Here is a 12718-nt window from a genome sequence, read left to right as displayed (position 1 = left end):
TTCCATCCAAGACCTATACTGTTACATCTCACTGGTCATTTACATGGGGCTTGTGAAGTTGAAAAACCTGAAGGACTACTGGAGAAGCTCAAGACTCTACCAACTGCCTTTCCCCACCACTGTCATGTCTTCTAACAGGTTTCTGACTATCTCGCGGGCGCTTCATATCAGTGACCCGCAAGCTGACGACGACAATGAGAAGAAGAGAGGCACAGCAAGCTTTGATAGGCTCTGCAAAATCAAACCTCTCTACTCCAGCATTGCTTGGAAAATTCCAGAAAATGATGTCATGGCTTTAGAAGCTTCTGATAGGCTAATTGACATCATTTGAGTCAATTGGTGTGCATGTGGATGTATTTCAAGGCCTACCTTCAATCTCAGTGCCTCTTTGCTTGACATCAGGGGAAAATCAAAATAAATCAGCCAAGACCTCAGAACATAAATTGTAGACCTCCACAAGTCTGGTTCATCCTTGGGAGCAATTTCCAAACGCCTGAAGGTACCACGTTCACCTGTACAAACAATAGTACGCAAGTATAAACACCATGGGACCACGCAGTCGTCATACCGCTCAGGAAGGAGACGCGTTCTGTCTCCTAGAGATGAACGTACTTTGGGGTGAAAAGTGCAAATCAATCCCAGAACAACAGCAAAGGACCTTGTGAAGATGCTGGAGGAAACAGGTACAAAAGTATCTATATCCACAGTAAAACGAGTCCTATATCAACATAACCTGAAAGGCCGCTCAGCAAGGAAGAAGCCACTGCTCCAAAACCGCCATAAAAAAATCAGACTACGGTTTGCAACTGCACATTGGGACAAAGATCGTACTTTTTGGAGAAATGTCCTCTGGTCTGATGAAACAAAAATAGAACTGTTTGGCCATAATGACCATCGTTATGTTTGGAGGAAAAAGGGGGTTGCTTGCAAGCTGAAGAACACCATCCCAACCGTGAAGCACAGGGGTGGCAGCATCATGCTGTGGGGGTGCTTTGCTGCAGGAGGGACTGGTGCACTTCACAAAATAGATGGCATCATGAGGAAGGAAAATTATGTGGATATAATGAAGCAGAATATCAAGACATTAGTCAGGAAGTTAAAGCTTGGTCGCAAATGGGTCTTCCAAATGGACAATGACCCCAAGCATACTTCCAAAGTTGTGGCAAAATGGCTTAAGGACAACAAAGTCAAGGTATTGGAGTGGCCATCACAAAGCCCTGACCTCAGTCCTATAGAAAATGTGTGGGCAGAACTGAAAAAGCGTGTGCGAGCAAGGAGGCCTACAAACCTGACTCAGTTACACTAGCTCTGTCAGGAGGAATGGGCCAATATTCACACAACTTATTGTGGGAAGCTTGTGGAAGGCTACCCGAAATGGTTAACCTAAGTTAAACAATTTAAAGGCAATGCTACCAAATACTAATTGAGTGTATGTAAACTTCTGATTCACTGGGAATGTGATGAATGAAATAAAATCTGAAATAAATCATTCTCTCTACTATTATTCTGACATTTCACATTCTTAAAAATAAAGTGGTGATCCTAACTGACCTAAAACAGGGAAGTTTTACTAGGATTACATTTCAGGAATTGTGAAAAACTGAATTTAAATGTATTTGGCTAAGGTGTACAGTGAGGGAAAAAAGTATTTGATCCCCTGCTGATTTTGTACGTTTGCCCACTGACAAAGAAATGATCAGTCTATAATTTTAATGGTAGGTTTATTTGAACAGTGAGAGACAGAATAACAAAACAAAAATCCAGAAAAACGCATGTCAAAAATGTTATAAATTGATTTGCATTTTAATGAGGGAAATAAGTATTTGACCCCCTCTCAATCAGAAAGATTTCTGGCTCCCAGGTGTCTTTTATACAGGTAATGAGCTGAGATTAGGAGCACACTCTTAAAGGGAGTGCTCCTAATCTCAGTTTGTTACCTGTATAAAATACACTTGTCCACAGAAGCAATCAATCAATCAGATTCCAAACTCTCTACCATGGCCAAGACCAAAGAGCTCTCCAAGGATGTCAGGGACAAGATTGTAGACCTACACAAGGCTGGAATGGGCTACAAGACCATCGCCAAGCAGCTTGGTGAGAAGGTGACAACAGTTGGTGCGATTATTCGCAAATGGAAGAAACACAAAATAACTGTAAATCTCCCTCTGCCTGGGGCTCCATGCAAGATCTCACCTCGTGGAGTTGCAATGATCATGAGAACGGTGAGGAATCAGCCCAGAACTACACGGGAGGATCTTGTCAATGATCTCAAGGCAGCTGGGACCATAGTCACCAAGAAAACAATTGGTAACACACTACGCCGTGAAGGACTGAAATCCTGCAGCGCCCGCAAGGTCCCCCTGCTCAAGAAAGTACATATACAGGGCCATCTGAAGTTTGCCAATGAACATCTGAATGATTCAGAGGAGAACTGGGTGAAAGTGTTGTGGTCAGATGAGACCAAAATCGAGGTCTTTGGCATCAACTCAACTCACCGTGTTTGGAGGAGAAGGAATGCTGCCTATGACCCCAAGAACACCATCCCCACCGTCAAACATGGAGGTGGAAACATTATGTTTTGGGGGTGTTTTTCTGCTAATGGGACAGGACAACTTCACCGCATCAAAGGGACGATGGACGGGGCCATGTACCGTCACATCTTGGGTGAGAACCTCCTTCCCTCAGCCAGGGCATTGAAAATGGGTCGTTGATGGGTATTCCAGCATGACAATGACCCAAAACACACGGCCAAGGCAACAAATGAATGGCTCAAGAAGAAGCACATTAAGGGCCTGGAGTGGCCTAGCCAGTCTCCAGACCTTAATCCCATAGCAAATCTGTGGAGGGAGCTGAAGGTTCGAGTTGCCAAACGTCAGCCTCAAAACCTTAATGACTTGGAGAAGATCTGCAAAGAGGAGTGGAACAACATCCCTCCTGAGATGTGTGCAAACCTGGTGGCCAACTACAAGAAACGTCTGACCTCTGTGATTGCCAACAAGGGAATTGCCACCAAGTCCTAAATCATGTTTTGCAGAGGGGTCAAATACTTATTTCCCTCATTAAATGCAAATCAATTTATAACATTTTTGACATGCGTTTTTCTGGATTTTTTTGTTGTTATTCCATCTCCCACTGTTCAAATAAACCTACCATTAAAATTATAGACTGATCATGTCTTTGTCAGTGGGCAAACGTACAAAATCAGCAGGGGATCAAATACTTTTTTCCCTCACTGTATGTAAACTTCCGACTTCAACTGTATGCATAACAAGCCAACAAAGAGTGGTTACAAACAGTTTGTTTTGGCCGATTCTGTGTGTGCCTACACTTGGAATTGTTTTGTTTACGAGGGGAAATCCATCTCAGCCACAGGTAAGGGACTTAGTTATGATTCCGTTATGGAATTTTTGGATTTTCCACTGCTGGGGATGGGCCACAAACTATTTGTGGACAACTTTTACACAAGCCCTACCCTGTTTACAGACCTGAGGAAGCTGAATGTATTGTCTTGTGGCACCAATCGTCCCAACAGAGTGGGTGTTCCCAAAATGAAAGTAAACGACATGCCTAAGAGAGCTGATAGGGGTACCATGCGATGAATTCGTAAAGATGACCTGCTCTTTGTAAAGTGGATGGATACCAGAGAGGTGGTCATGTGTTCCAGTATCCACAAATCGTACAGTGGCAATCACGTCAGCAGGTCGTTTGAAGGATGCTAATGGGGCATGGACCAAGAAAAATTTCCCCATTCCAGCTGCTGTAAAGGATTACAACAAGGGCATGGGAGGTGTGGACCTGTCAGACGTGCTGATAGGCTACTACAATGTTTTCCACAAGACAATGAAATGGTACAAGACAACTGAGATTCTATCACTTCATCGGCATTGCTGTGGTGAATGCATTCATCCACCAGAAGGAAATGGCTAAGAGCTGTGGACAGACCCCCATGACACAGCTAGCCTTCAGAGAGCTGCTCATCCAGGAGCTTCCTGACTATGGCACAAAGTCCACTGCAGCACCTTCTGTCCCCTCTACCTCTGTCCCCTCTACTCCTGCCACCAGTGGTGTTCACCTGCCAAAATACACTGCTCAAAAAAATGAAAGGGAACACTTAAACAACACATCCTAGATCTGAATGAATGAAATAATCTTATTAAATACTTTTTTCTTTACATAGTTGAATGTGCTGACAACAAAATCACACGAAAATTATCAATGGAAATCAAATGTATCAACCCATGGAGGTCTGGATTTGGAGTCACCCTCAAAATTAAAGTGGAAAACCACACTACAGGCTGATCCAACTTTGATGTAATGTCCTTAAAACAAGTCAAAATGAGGCTCAGTAGTGTGTGTGGCCTCCACGTGCCTGTATGACCTCCCTACAATGCCTGGGCATGCTCCTGATGAGGTGGCGGATGGTCTCCTGAGGGATCTCCTCCCAGACCTGGACTAAAGCATCTGCCAACTCCTGGACAGTCTGTGGTGCAACGTGGCGTTGGTGGATGGAGCGAGACATGATGTCCCAGATGTGCTCAATTGGATTCAGGTCTGGGGCACGGGCGGGCCAGTTCATAGCATCAATGCCTTCCTCTTGCAGGAACTGCTGACACACTCCAGCCACATGAGGTCTAGCATTGTCTTGCATTAGGACGAACCCAGGGCCAACCGCACCAGCATATAGTCTCACAAGGGGTCTGAGGATCTCATCTCGGTACCAAATCAGGCTACCTCTGGCGAGCACATGGAGGGCTGTGCGGCCCCGTAAAGAAATGCCACCCCACACCATGACTGACCCACCACCAAACCGGTCATGCTGGAGGATGTTGCAGGCAGCAGAACGTTCTCCACGGCGTCTCCAGACTCTGTCATGTCTGTCACATGTGCTCAGTGTGAACCTGCTTTCATCTGTGAAGAGCACAGGGCGCCAGTGGCAAATTTGCCAATCTTGTTGTTCTCTGGCAAATGCCAAACGTCCTGCACGGTGTTGGGCTGTAAGCACAACCCCCACCTGTGGACGTCAGGCCCTCATACCACTCTCATGGAGTCTATTTCTGACCGTTTGAGCAGACACATGCACATTTGTGGCCTGCTGGAGGTCATTTTGCAGGGCTCTGGCAGTGCTCCTCCTGCTCCTCCTTGCACAAAGGCGGAGGTAGCAGTCCTGCTGCTGGGTTGTTGCCCTCCTACGGCCTCCTCCATGTCTCCTGATGTACTGGCCTGTCTCCTGGTAGCGCCTCCATGCTCTGGACACTACACTGACAGACACAGCAAACCTTCTTGCCACAGCTCGCATTGATGTGCCATCCTGGATGAGCTGCACTACCTGAGCCACTTGTGTGGGTTATAGACTCCGTCTCATGCTACCACTAGAGTGAAAGCACCACCAGCATTCAGAAGTGACCAAAACATCAGCCAGGAAGCATAGGAACTGAGAAGTGGTCTGTGGTCACCACCTGCAGAACCACTTCTTTATTGGGGGTGTCTTGCTAATTGCCTATAATTTCCACCTGTTGTCTATTCCATTTGCACAACAGCATGTGACATTTATTGTCAATCAGTGTTGCTTCCTAAGTGGACAGTTTGATTTCACAGAAGTGTGATTGACTTGGAGTTACATTGTGTTGTTTAAGTGTTCCCTTTATTTTTTTGAGCAGTGTACATAACTGCAGACCTGAATGTGCCTCAGGGCCAAAAGAGCACAGCAGGAAGGCGTCGTTGTACTCTGTGCCACAATCTCCCATCACCTGCACTACTTGTGCTGTTACCCTCTTCTTCACAGCAGAAAGAGACTGCTATGGGACTTGGCATCAGCAGAACAATCTTGTGTAGAGGACTGTGGGTGTTCTAAATACTCTAATTGTAAATAGTGTGTAAATAGTTTTTTTTTTCACTTTGTGTGTGGCTTGTGGTGTGTGCACTTATTACATTAGATCAGTGTTGGCTGCTAACTTGGCCCTTATCTTAAATAGTTAACTTCTGTGTTGGGAGGCATTGGATCAGCGTTCTCTCCGCGTCTCCTGTTAGTACCTTTTATGTAGGGAAGCTAATGATCCATCATGCATGACATTCCTGGGAGTGTGTAAATTTAAATGTTTATTACCATAGCATTTTTGTATGTTCTCTATAGTTATGTACTTTAAAATGTATCAATTGACCAATTCAGCCACTTGGGTACATTTGGGCAAACTCGTGAGGGACACCTGGGAGACTTCATACTAAATAGTATGTAGCTCTCTCATTCTTGAATGTATCCGTCTCAAATTTGCGCACACACTGTTGCCCTGTTGTGGACAACATCTAATTTTGAATTTCAAATATGATGGATCAAAAATAAAAATAGAAACGCATGTTTTTTTGTTTGATATTTGACCAGATATATTGTGTTATATTCTCCTACATTAGTTTCACATCTCCACAGACTTCAGTGTTTCCTTTCAAATAGTATCAAGAATATGCATATCCTTGCTTCAGGTCCTGAGCTACAGGCAGTTAGAGTTGGGCATGTCATTTTAGGCAGATATTGAGATGAAGGGTCCTATCCAGAAGAGGTTAACATAATAGCTACACTCACCGACACAGGATAAACTATCCCTCATGCTGGCCCTGACCAAACCAGTCAGTTTCCCCTCACTATAGCTGCACTTCTCCACATGGCCAGACTTATTGTGGTCTTCTCCCCTTTTAATGCTCATCCTTGAAAAATGCCATAAGGTCTGAATTAGGCACCAAAGTAGACATACTGTACAAACAATTATCTAGGCTAAGTAAAATAAAATGATGTTTTGATCTACTGCTCTGCTTACTAGCTAGCTAAAGTGTAGTCAGTGTCTTGCTAAGACCGAGAAAGGGGATGTAAGAAGTTCAGTGCTGGTGAACAGTAGCTGACAGTGTCGGCTAGGGATGACGTGCAGGAGCTTCTGAAACCGCCAAACAGCCTACTCGACCACTCTGAGGCGTCCGCATTTTCCTAAAGCACACGGATGGCACTTTTTGTATCTCAGTACAATTATATATATTGGAGGGACAAAAATGCAATTTCAGAATGTTTGGGAGTCATGTCCCCCCCCCCGTCCCCAGTGAAAGTTGCGCCCCTGGTTCTATATTATCTCATGACAACACTGCTTCTTTTCTCTCTTCATATTATGAGCTGTATCCTTATTTTCCTTGTATTGAATTTCACTTTAAAACCACTCTTTCACTCTCTTCTAGCCATCAGTGTGGGGGTCCCTGCCCCCCCTCCCATCCCTGAGAAGGCCCCTGCCCCGAGGAACCTCACCGAAGAGACCGTACAGCCCCCTGTTGCCCCCTTTGACAACCCAACTGACCATTCTCACACACCCAATACTGCAGTCCTCATACACAAAGCTCCCACCACCACCACCACCCCACACACACCTGTCCACCACACCACTCCATCGAGCCATTCCCTTCATCCCTCCACCCATCATCCCAAAACCCACTCACCCACCACCACCGATTCCCCAGCTAAACCAGCCCCTACTAGGCCTGAGACCACCACTAACACCACCTCTGCCCCCCAGCCCAGCTCAACCCCCAGCCCTAACCCAGAGACCTCTACCCAGCCTAAACAGCCCCTCAGTCCCCATCCTACAACCACTACCACCACCTCTCCCCCAGCTGAACCTACATCTGAGTCCCAGCCCCAGACCTCCAGCACCACCCAGCTTCCCCCGGCCTCCACCCCAGCCAGCAGCCCTCCAGCCCAGGCTAAAACACACGCCAACACCCCCTCTCAGCTCAATATGGTGAATGGTGAGTAGATGGTTTCTTTGTGCGGTCATGCATGTGTGTGTGTGTGTGTGTGTGTGTGTTATGTTGCTATGGGAGAGTGTTTTGTTATTTGTTATCAAACAGCAGCAGCCACAGAACAGCCTCAAAGTGTCGGGCATGGACTACAAGGTGTCGAAAGCGTTCCACAGGGATGTTGACCCATGTTGACTCCAATGCTTCCCACAGTTGTGTCAAGTTGTCTGGGTGTCCTTTGGGTGGTGGACCATTCTTGATACACACGGAAAACGGTTGAGTGTGAAAAACCCAGCAACGTTGCAGTCCTTGACACACTCCATGTCTCAATTGTCTCAAGGCTTAAAAATCCTTCTTTAACCGGTCTCCTCCCCTTCATCTACAATGATTTGAAGTGGATTTAACAAGTGACATCAATAAGGGATCATAGCTTTCACCTGTATTCACCTGGTCAGTTTATGTCATGGAAAGAGAAAGTTCTTCATGTTTTGTATACTCAGTATATACAGCGCATTCGGAACGTTTTCAGACCCCTTGACTTTACAGCCTTATTCTAAAATTGATTTTAAAAGAAATAATCCCTCATCAATTTACACACAATACCCTATAATGACAAAGTGAAACTTTTTTTTTGTGCAGATGGATTAAAAATAAAAAACGGAAATACCTTATTTACATAAGTATTCAGACCCTTTGCTATGAGACTCAATATGTAGCTCATGTGCATCCTGTTTCCATTGATAATCCTTGAAATGTTTCTACAACTTGATTGGAGTCCACCTGTGGTAAATTCAATTGATTGGACATGATTTGGAAAGGCACACACCTGTCAATATAAGGTCCCACAGTTGACAGTGCATGTCAGAGCAAAAACCAAGCCATGAGGTCAAAGGAATTGTCCGTAGAGCTCCGAGACAAGATTGTGTCGAGGCACAAATCTGGGGAAGGGTACCAAAAAATGTCTGCAGCATTGAAGGTCCCCAAGAACACAGTGGCCTCCATCATTTTTAAATGGAAGAAGTTTAGAACCACCAAGACCTAGAGCTGGCTGCCCGGCCAAACTGAGCAATCAGGGGAGAAGGGCCATGGTCAAGAACCCAATGGTCACTCTCTGACAGAGCTCCAGAGTTCCTCTGTGGAGATGGGAGAACCTTCCAGAAGGACAACCATCTCTGCAGCACTCCACCAATCAGGCCTTTATGGCAGAGTGGCCAGATGGAAGCCACTCCTCAGTAAAAGGCCCACTTGGAGTTTGCCAAAAGGCACCTAAAGGACTCTCAAACCATGAGAAACAAGATTCTCTGGTCTGATGAAACCAAGACTTCAACCCGATGGACCATCTCTTGAGAGACCTGAAAATAGCTGTGCAGCAACGCTCCCCATCCAACCTGACAGAGCTTGAGAGGTTCTGCAGAGAAGAATGGGAGAAACTCTAAATACAGGTGTGCCAAGCTTATAGCGTCATACCCAAGAAGACTCGAGGCTGTAATCGCTGCCAAAGGTGCTTCAACAAAGTACTGAGGAAAGGGTCTGAATACTTATGTAAATGTCATATTTTAAAAATGTGTGGTATTGTGTGTAGATTGATGAGGGAAAAAAACAATTTAATCAATTTTAGAATAAGGCTGTAACGTAATAAAATGTTGAAAAATTCAAGGGGTCTGAGTACTTTCCGAATGCACTGTATATATTGTCAAATAAATATATAATTGTATTTCAAAACTAACAGTAAACAATGTTTTATAGCTTATTATAGTTAACATTAGCTAGCTAACTAGAGCGTGAAAAACCCAGCAGAGTTGCTGTTCTTAACACACAAACCGGTGGGTCGGGCACCTACTACCATACCCAGTGCTTAATTTGGGATCCCAGCACCTCTCAGTTTTGGACTGTTTTGTTCCAGAACCCATTTGCATGGAACCGGTACCTCACGTAGCATGAAAAATAATTTTCACTCTTTGCTATGTAAAAATGATAATAAAAGCAATCAGAGTTAATTAAAGTTGCCTCCTCTGTAATTCTCCTGTCCCCTAAAAAACGTAATTTGAAAACGTGCCTGATATTCTAATAATTCATTTGTGTTGGGCCGGCTCGGGTTTATGGTTTGCGCAACATTGTAGCCTATATAGACCAACCGTGGCCATTGCTGTGGTGAGAGAGAGACAGAGAGAAGCGCCCGCCTGTATCTCTCACAGAACTAGAATCTCTCTCCCTCTCTCTGCTCTGATAGACATAAGCCTGCAACTCTCATCTCTCCAACGTTGCACTTAATCCTTAGTTCCTTGAAGAATCATAGCTTAGCCGCTGGAAGGGTGCTGGAGGTGCTGCAGCACCCCTGATGAATTGAAATACATTTGCCAAAGTTATAGAATTACTGCTGTCTGTTCAGAAAGAAATTATAGGCCTATAATTTAGCCACAGAGGATCAATGGCATATATATTTTTTAATGTGTGCAGCCCGATCACAAGGCAAGCCTACAGTCGGGAACGCGCAGCAAATCTGTCAGTGAACAGCATGCAGCCAAAATAGGCCTTTCGCAATATTTCAAATTGGAACACAGATTGGAAAGCAAATGGCTCCTGCTGAAAAGAGAACTAATCTATCTGTAGGCTACCAAATATGTTATCAACTTCCAAATATGCCTATTGAGCGAAGAGCATTGTTTTAAAACGAGAGAGACATGCTTTTGGCAAGAATGCATCGGTCATCGCCGGTGAGTGAGCTGCACATCACCCTCAGAATGGCACACATACAAAATCCACATCTCAATTGTCTCAAGGCTTAAATATCCTTTACCTGGTCAGTCTATGTCATGAAAGAGCAGGTGTTCCTTATGTTTTATACACTCAATGTATGTTGTACTGTATATGTGTATATATAGTATATGTTCCCCTAACCCCAGCAGGGGAACCAGTGTTCCATAATGGCGCTCCTGCCCTGGACCCTCTCCTAGCTGGACTAGTGTCAGCCTCACTGTCACTGCAGCCATCATCACCCTGCTCCTCTTCATCAAACTGCGACGACGGGACCAACGGCCTGAGTTCCTCAGGCTCCAGGACCTGCCTATGGTGAGACAGTAGAACACAAGTGGTTAGGTGAAGAGTTAGCGTAATGCTTAACAGTAATGAGACCTGAAGACTTGTGATAGCGTTAGGCTTGTTTTGTGAGCTATTACGCTAAGTAGGCATTGTTAGCATTTACTTCACTCACCGCATATCATCCTGCTGACATCCTTTGCCATCCCTGTTTAGGATGATATGATGGAGGATACTCCCCTGTCCATGTACAGCCTCTGATGGAGACGGAGAGGACACAGTCTGACCTGATGGAACAGCCAGATGGACCCCCCAGACCGTTTGTCTCTGACCAGGTGGAACAGCTAGAACCCCACAGACCCTCTCCTTCTGAACTGGGGCTGCGTCTCTATAGTCCAACCTGATCTACTCACAGACATGGTAAATGTATAGCATGAGGTCAGAGAGAAACTATTTTATGTAAAGCTTTTATGAGCATAATGCTCTATTGATGTGAGGTGAATGCAGTGTGTGTGTGTGTTAGACACACAGGAAAAAAGAACACCCCCACCCATTCCTTCCTTCCCTACCCCCACCTTATTGGGGAGACTTTAGTTATGTGTGTGTGTGTGTCACAATGCAGGATCAAAGAGAGCCAGAAAACTGCTAAATATTCTGAAATAACTTCATATTTCGGACTTCATAAAGATACTGGTAGATAGACTGTGGACAGGTGGATACTGATAGATAGAAATAGACATGGTTTAACAGACTCAACATTTAAAAGTTGACCTGTTTAAACGAATTAGCAATAGATATTTATATTTCCTAATGTTTATCAAAGTTAGCTAACTTAAGAGTTCCTGCTTGGGATACCGCCCTCTGGTTGACAGATCTGTTGGTTGCAGACTCCTGACGTTTGTTGTCGTGCCACTCATCTGTATCAATGGGACTAAAGTTATAGTTGAAACCGAGTGGTTCTATTTGACTCCATGTGGAGTTGAGTTGAATGGTAGTTAATATGCACCCCTGTATTAGTAGCTCCATATATGAAGTGCCAAAAAATTTACTGGCTGTATTATTAGGTTGATATGTTTTACTGTTTGACGTAAAGTCTGGAGTGATGTTGATGTTTTTTAATTAAAGCACCTCACTGACTGGCATCAGCCTTAGGTTAGATGGTCAAAGTAAACATTAGTCCACTATAGTAATTCATTAGGTTTTGCTGATGGTCTCCGACTCAAAAACATCAGTGATCGTCAAGTTGTATACCATCAGTGAAACAAGTTAACTTTCTCCAGATGTAATTCATTAACGGAATCACAGAAGGCTGCCACACTGTAGAGTTAAATACTGTTGGTGTGTAATGCAAAACCCTGTTGTACAATATTTCCACATTGTGTAGGAGTTTATAAAATACGTTTTTTTTCTCCTCACGCTGAGTTGAGCCTTTTCATCATCCTCTTTAGTCAGGGTTTGAGGTTTGTGCCCGAAACCTTCTTTATTAGTCTCCACATGTGGAGACATTTAAAACATTTAAACATTTAAAACTAGAGAGAAATAACTATCATTCTAGCACAGTCTTTATGGCATGACAGAGCCTCTAAAAGGTCAAAGGTCATTGAGGCTGAGGTCAGAGGGGCTGTCTAACCCCAACACCAGGTTCCCATGATCATCAAGATCGTCATCCAAATCCAAATCAAATCAAATTGTATTTGTCACATGCGCCGACTACAACAGGTGTAGACCTTACCGTGACATGCTTACTTACAAGCCCTTAACCAACAATGCAGTTCAAGAAATAGAGTTAAGAAAATATTTACTAAATCAATTAAAGTTAAAAATAAAATAAAAAGTAACACAATAAAATAACAATAACGAGGCTATATGCAGGGGGTACCGGTACAGAGTCAATGTGCGGCGGTACAGGTTAGTA

The 12718-nt window shown here is 44.3% G+C and overlaps 1 protein-coding gene across 1 annotated transcript; it reads left to right on the top strand.

Annotated features, from left to right (window-relative positions):
- Window positions 1-3919: 3919 nt before the first annotated feature.
- Window positions 3920-12486, top strand: LOC121539817 (extensin). The gene is made up of 4 exons (XM_041848485.2): window positions 3920-4064; window positions 7213-7776; window positions 10671-10836; window positions 11020-12486. The coding sequence occupies exons 1-4, from the start codon at window positions 3920-3922 to the stop codon at window positions 11027-11029; spliced, it is 885 nt and encodes a 294-aa protein (XP_041704419.2). The 3' UTR covers window positions 11030-12486.
- Window positions 12487-12718: the final 232 nt, after the last annotated feature.

Source organism: Coregonus clupeaformis, chromosome 26 (genome assembly GCF_020615455.1).
Source record: "Coregonus clupeaformis isolate EN_2021a chromosome 26, ASM2061545v1, whole genome shotgun sequence".
Classification (NCBI taxonomy): domain Eukaryota; kingdom Metazoa; phylum Chordata; class Actinopteri; order Salmoniformes; family Salmonidae; genus Coregonus; species Coregonus clupeaformis.
This window is presented reverse-complemented; position numbering and strand designations above follow the sequence as displayed.

What these genes read in the sequence shown, in the direction of transcription:
- LOC121539817 (XM_041848485.2), top strand. Translation starts at nt 3,920, where the DNA reads ATGGCTAAGAGCTGTGGACAGACCCCCATGACACAGCTAGCCTTCAGA. An exon ending in CTCTACTCCTGCCACCAGTG is followed by an intron (nt 4,065 to 7,212) that starts GTGTTCACCTGC and finishes ACTCTCTTCTAG; the next exon opens with CCATCAGTGTGGGGGTCCCT. An exon ending in TCAGCTCAATATGGTGAATG is followed by an intron (nt 7,777 to 10,670) that starts GTGAGTAGATGG and finishes CCCTAACCCCAG; the next exon opens with CAGGGGAACCAGTGTTCCAT.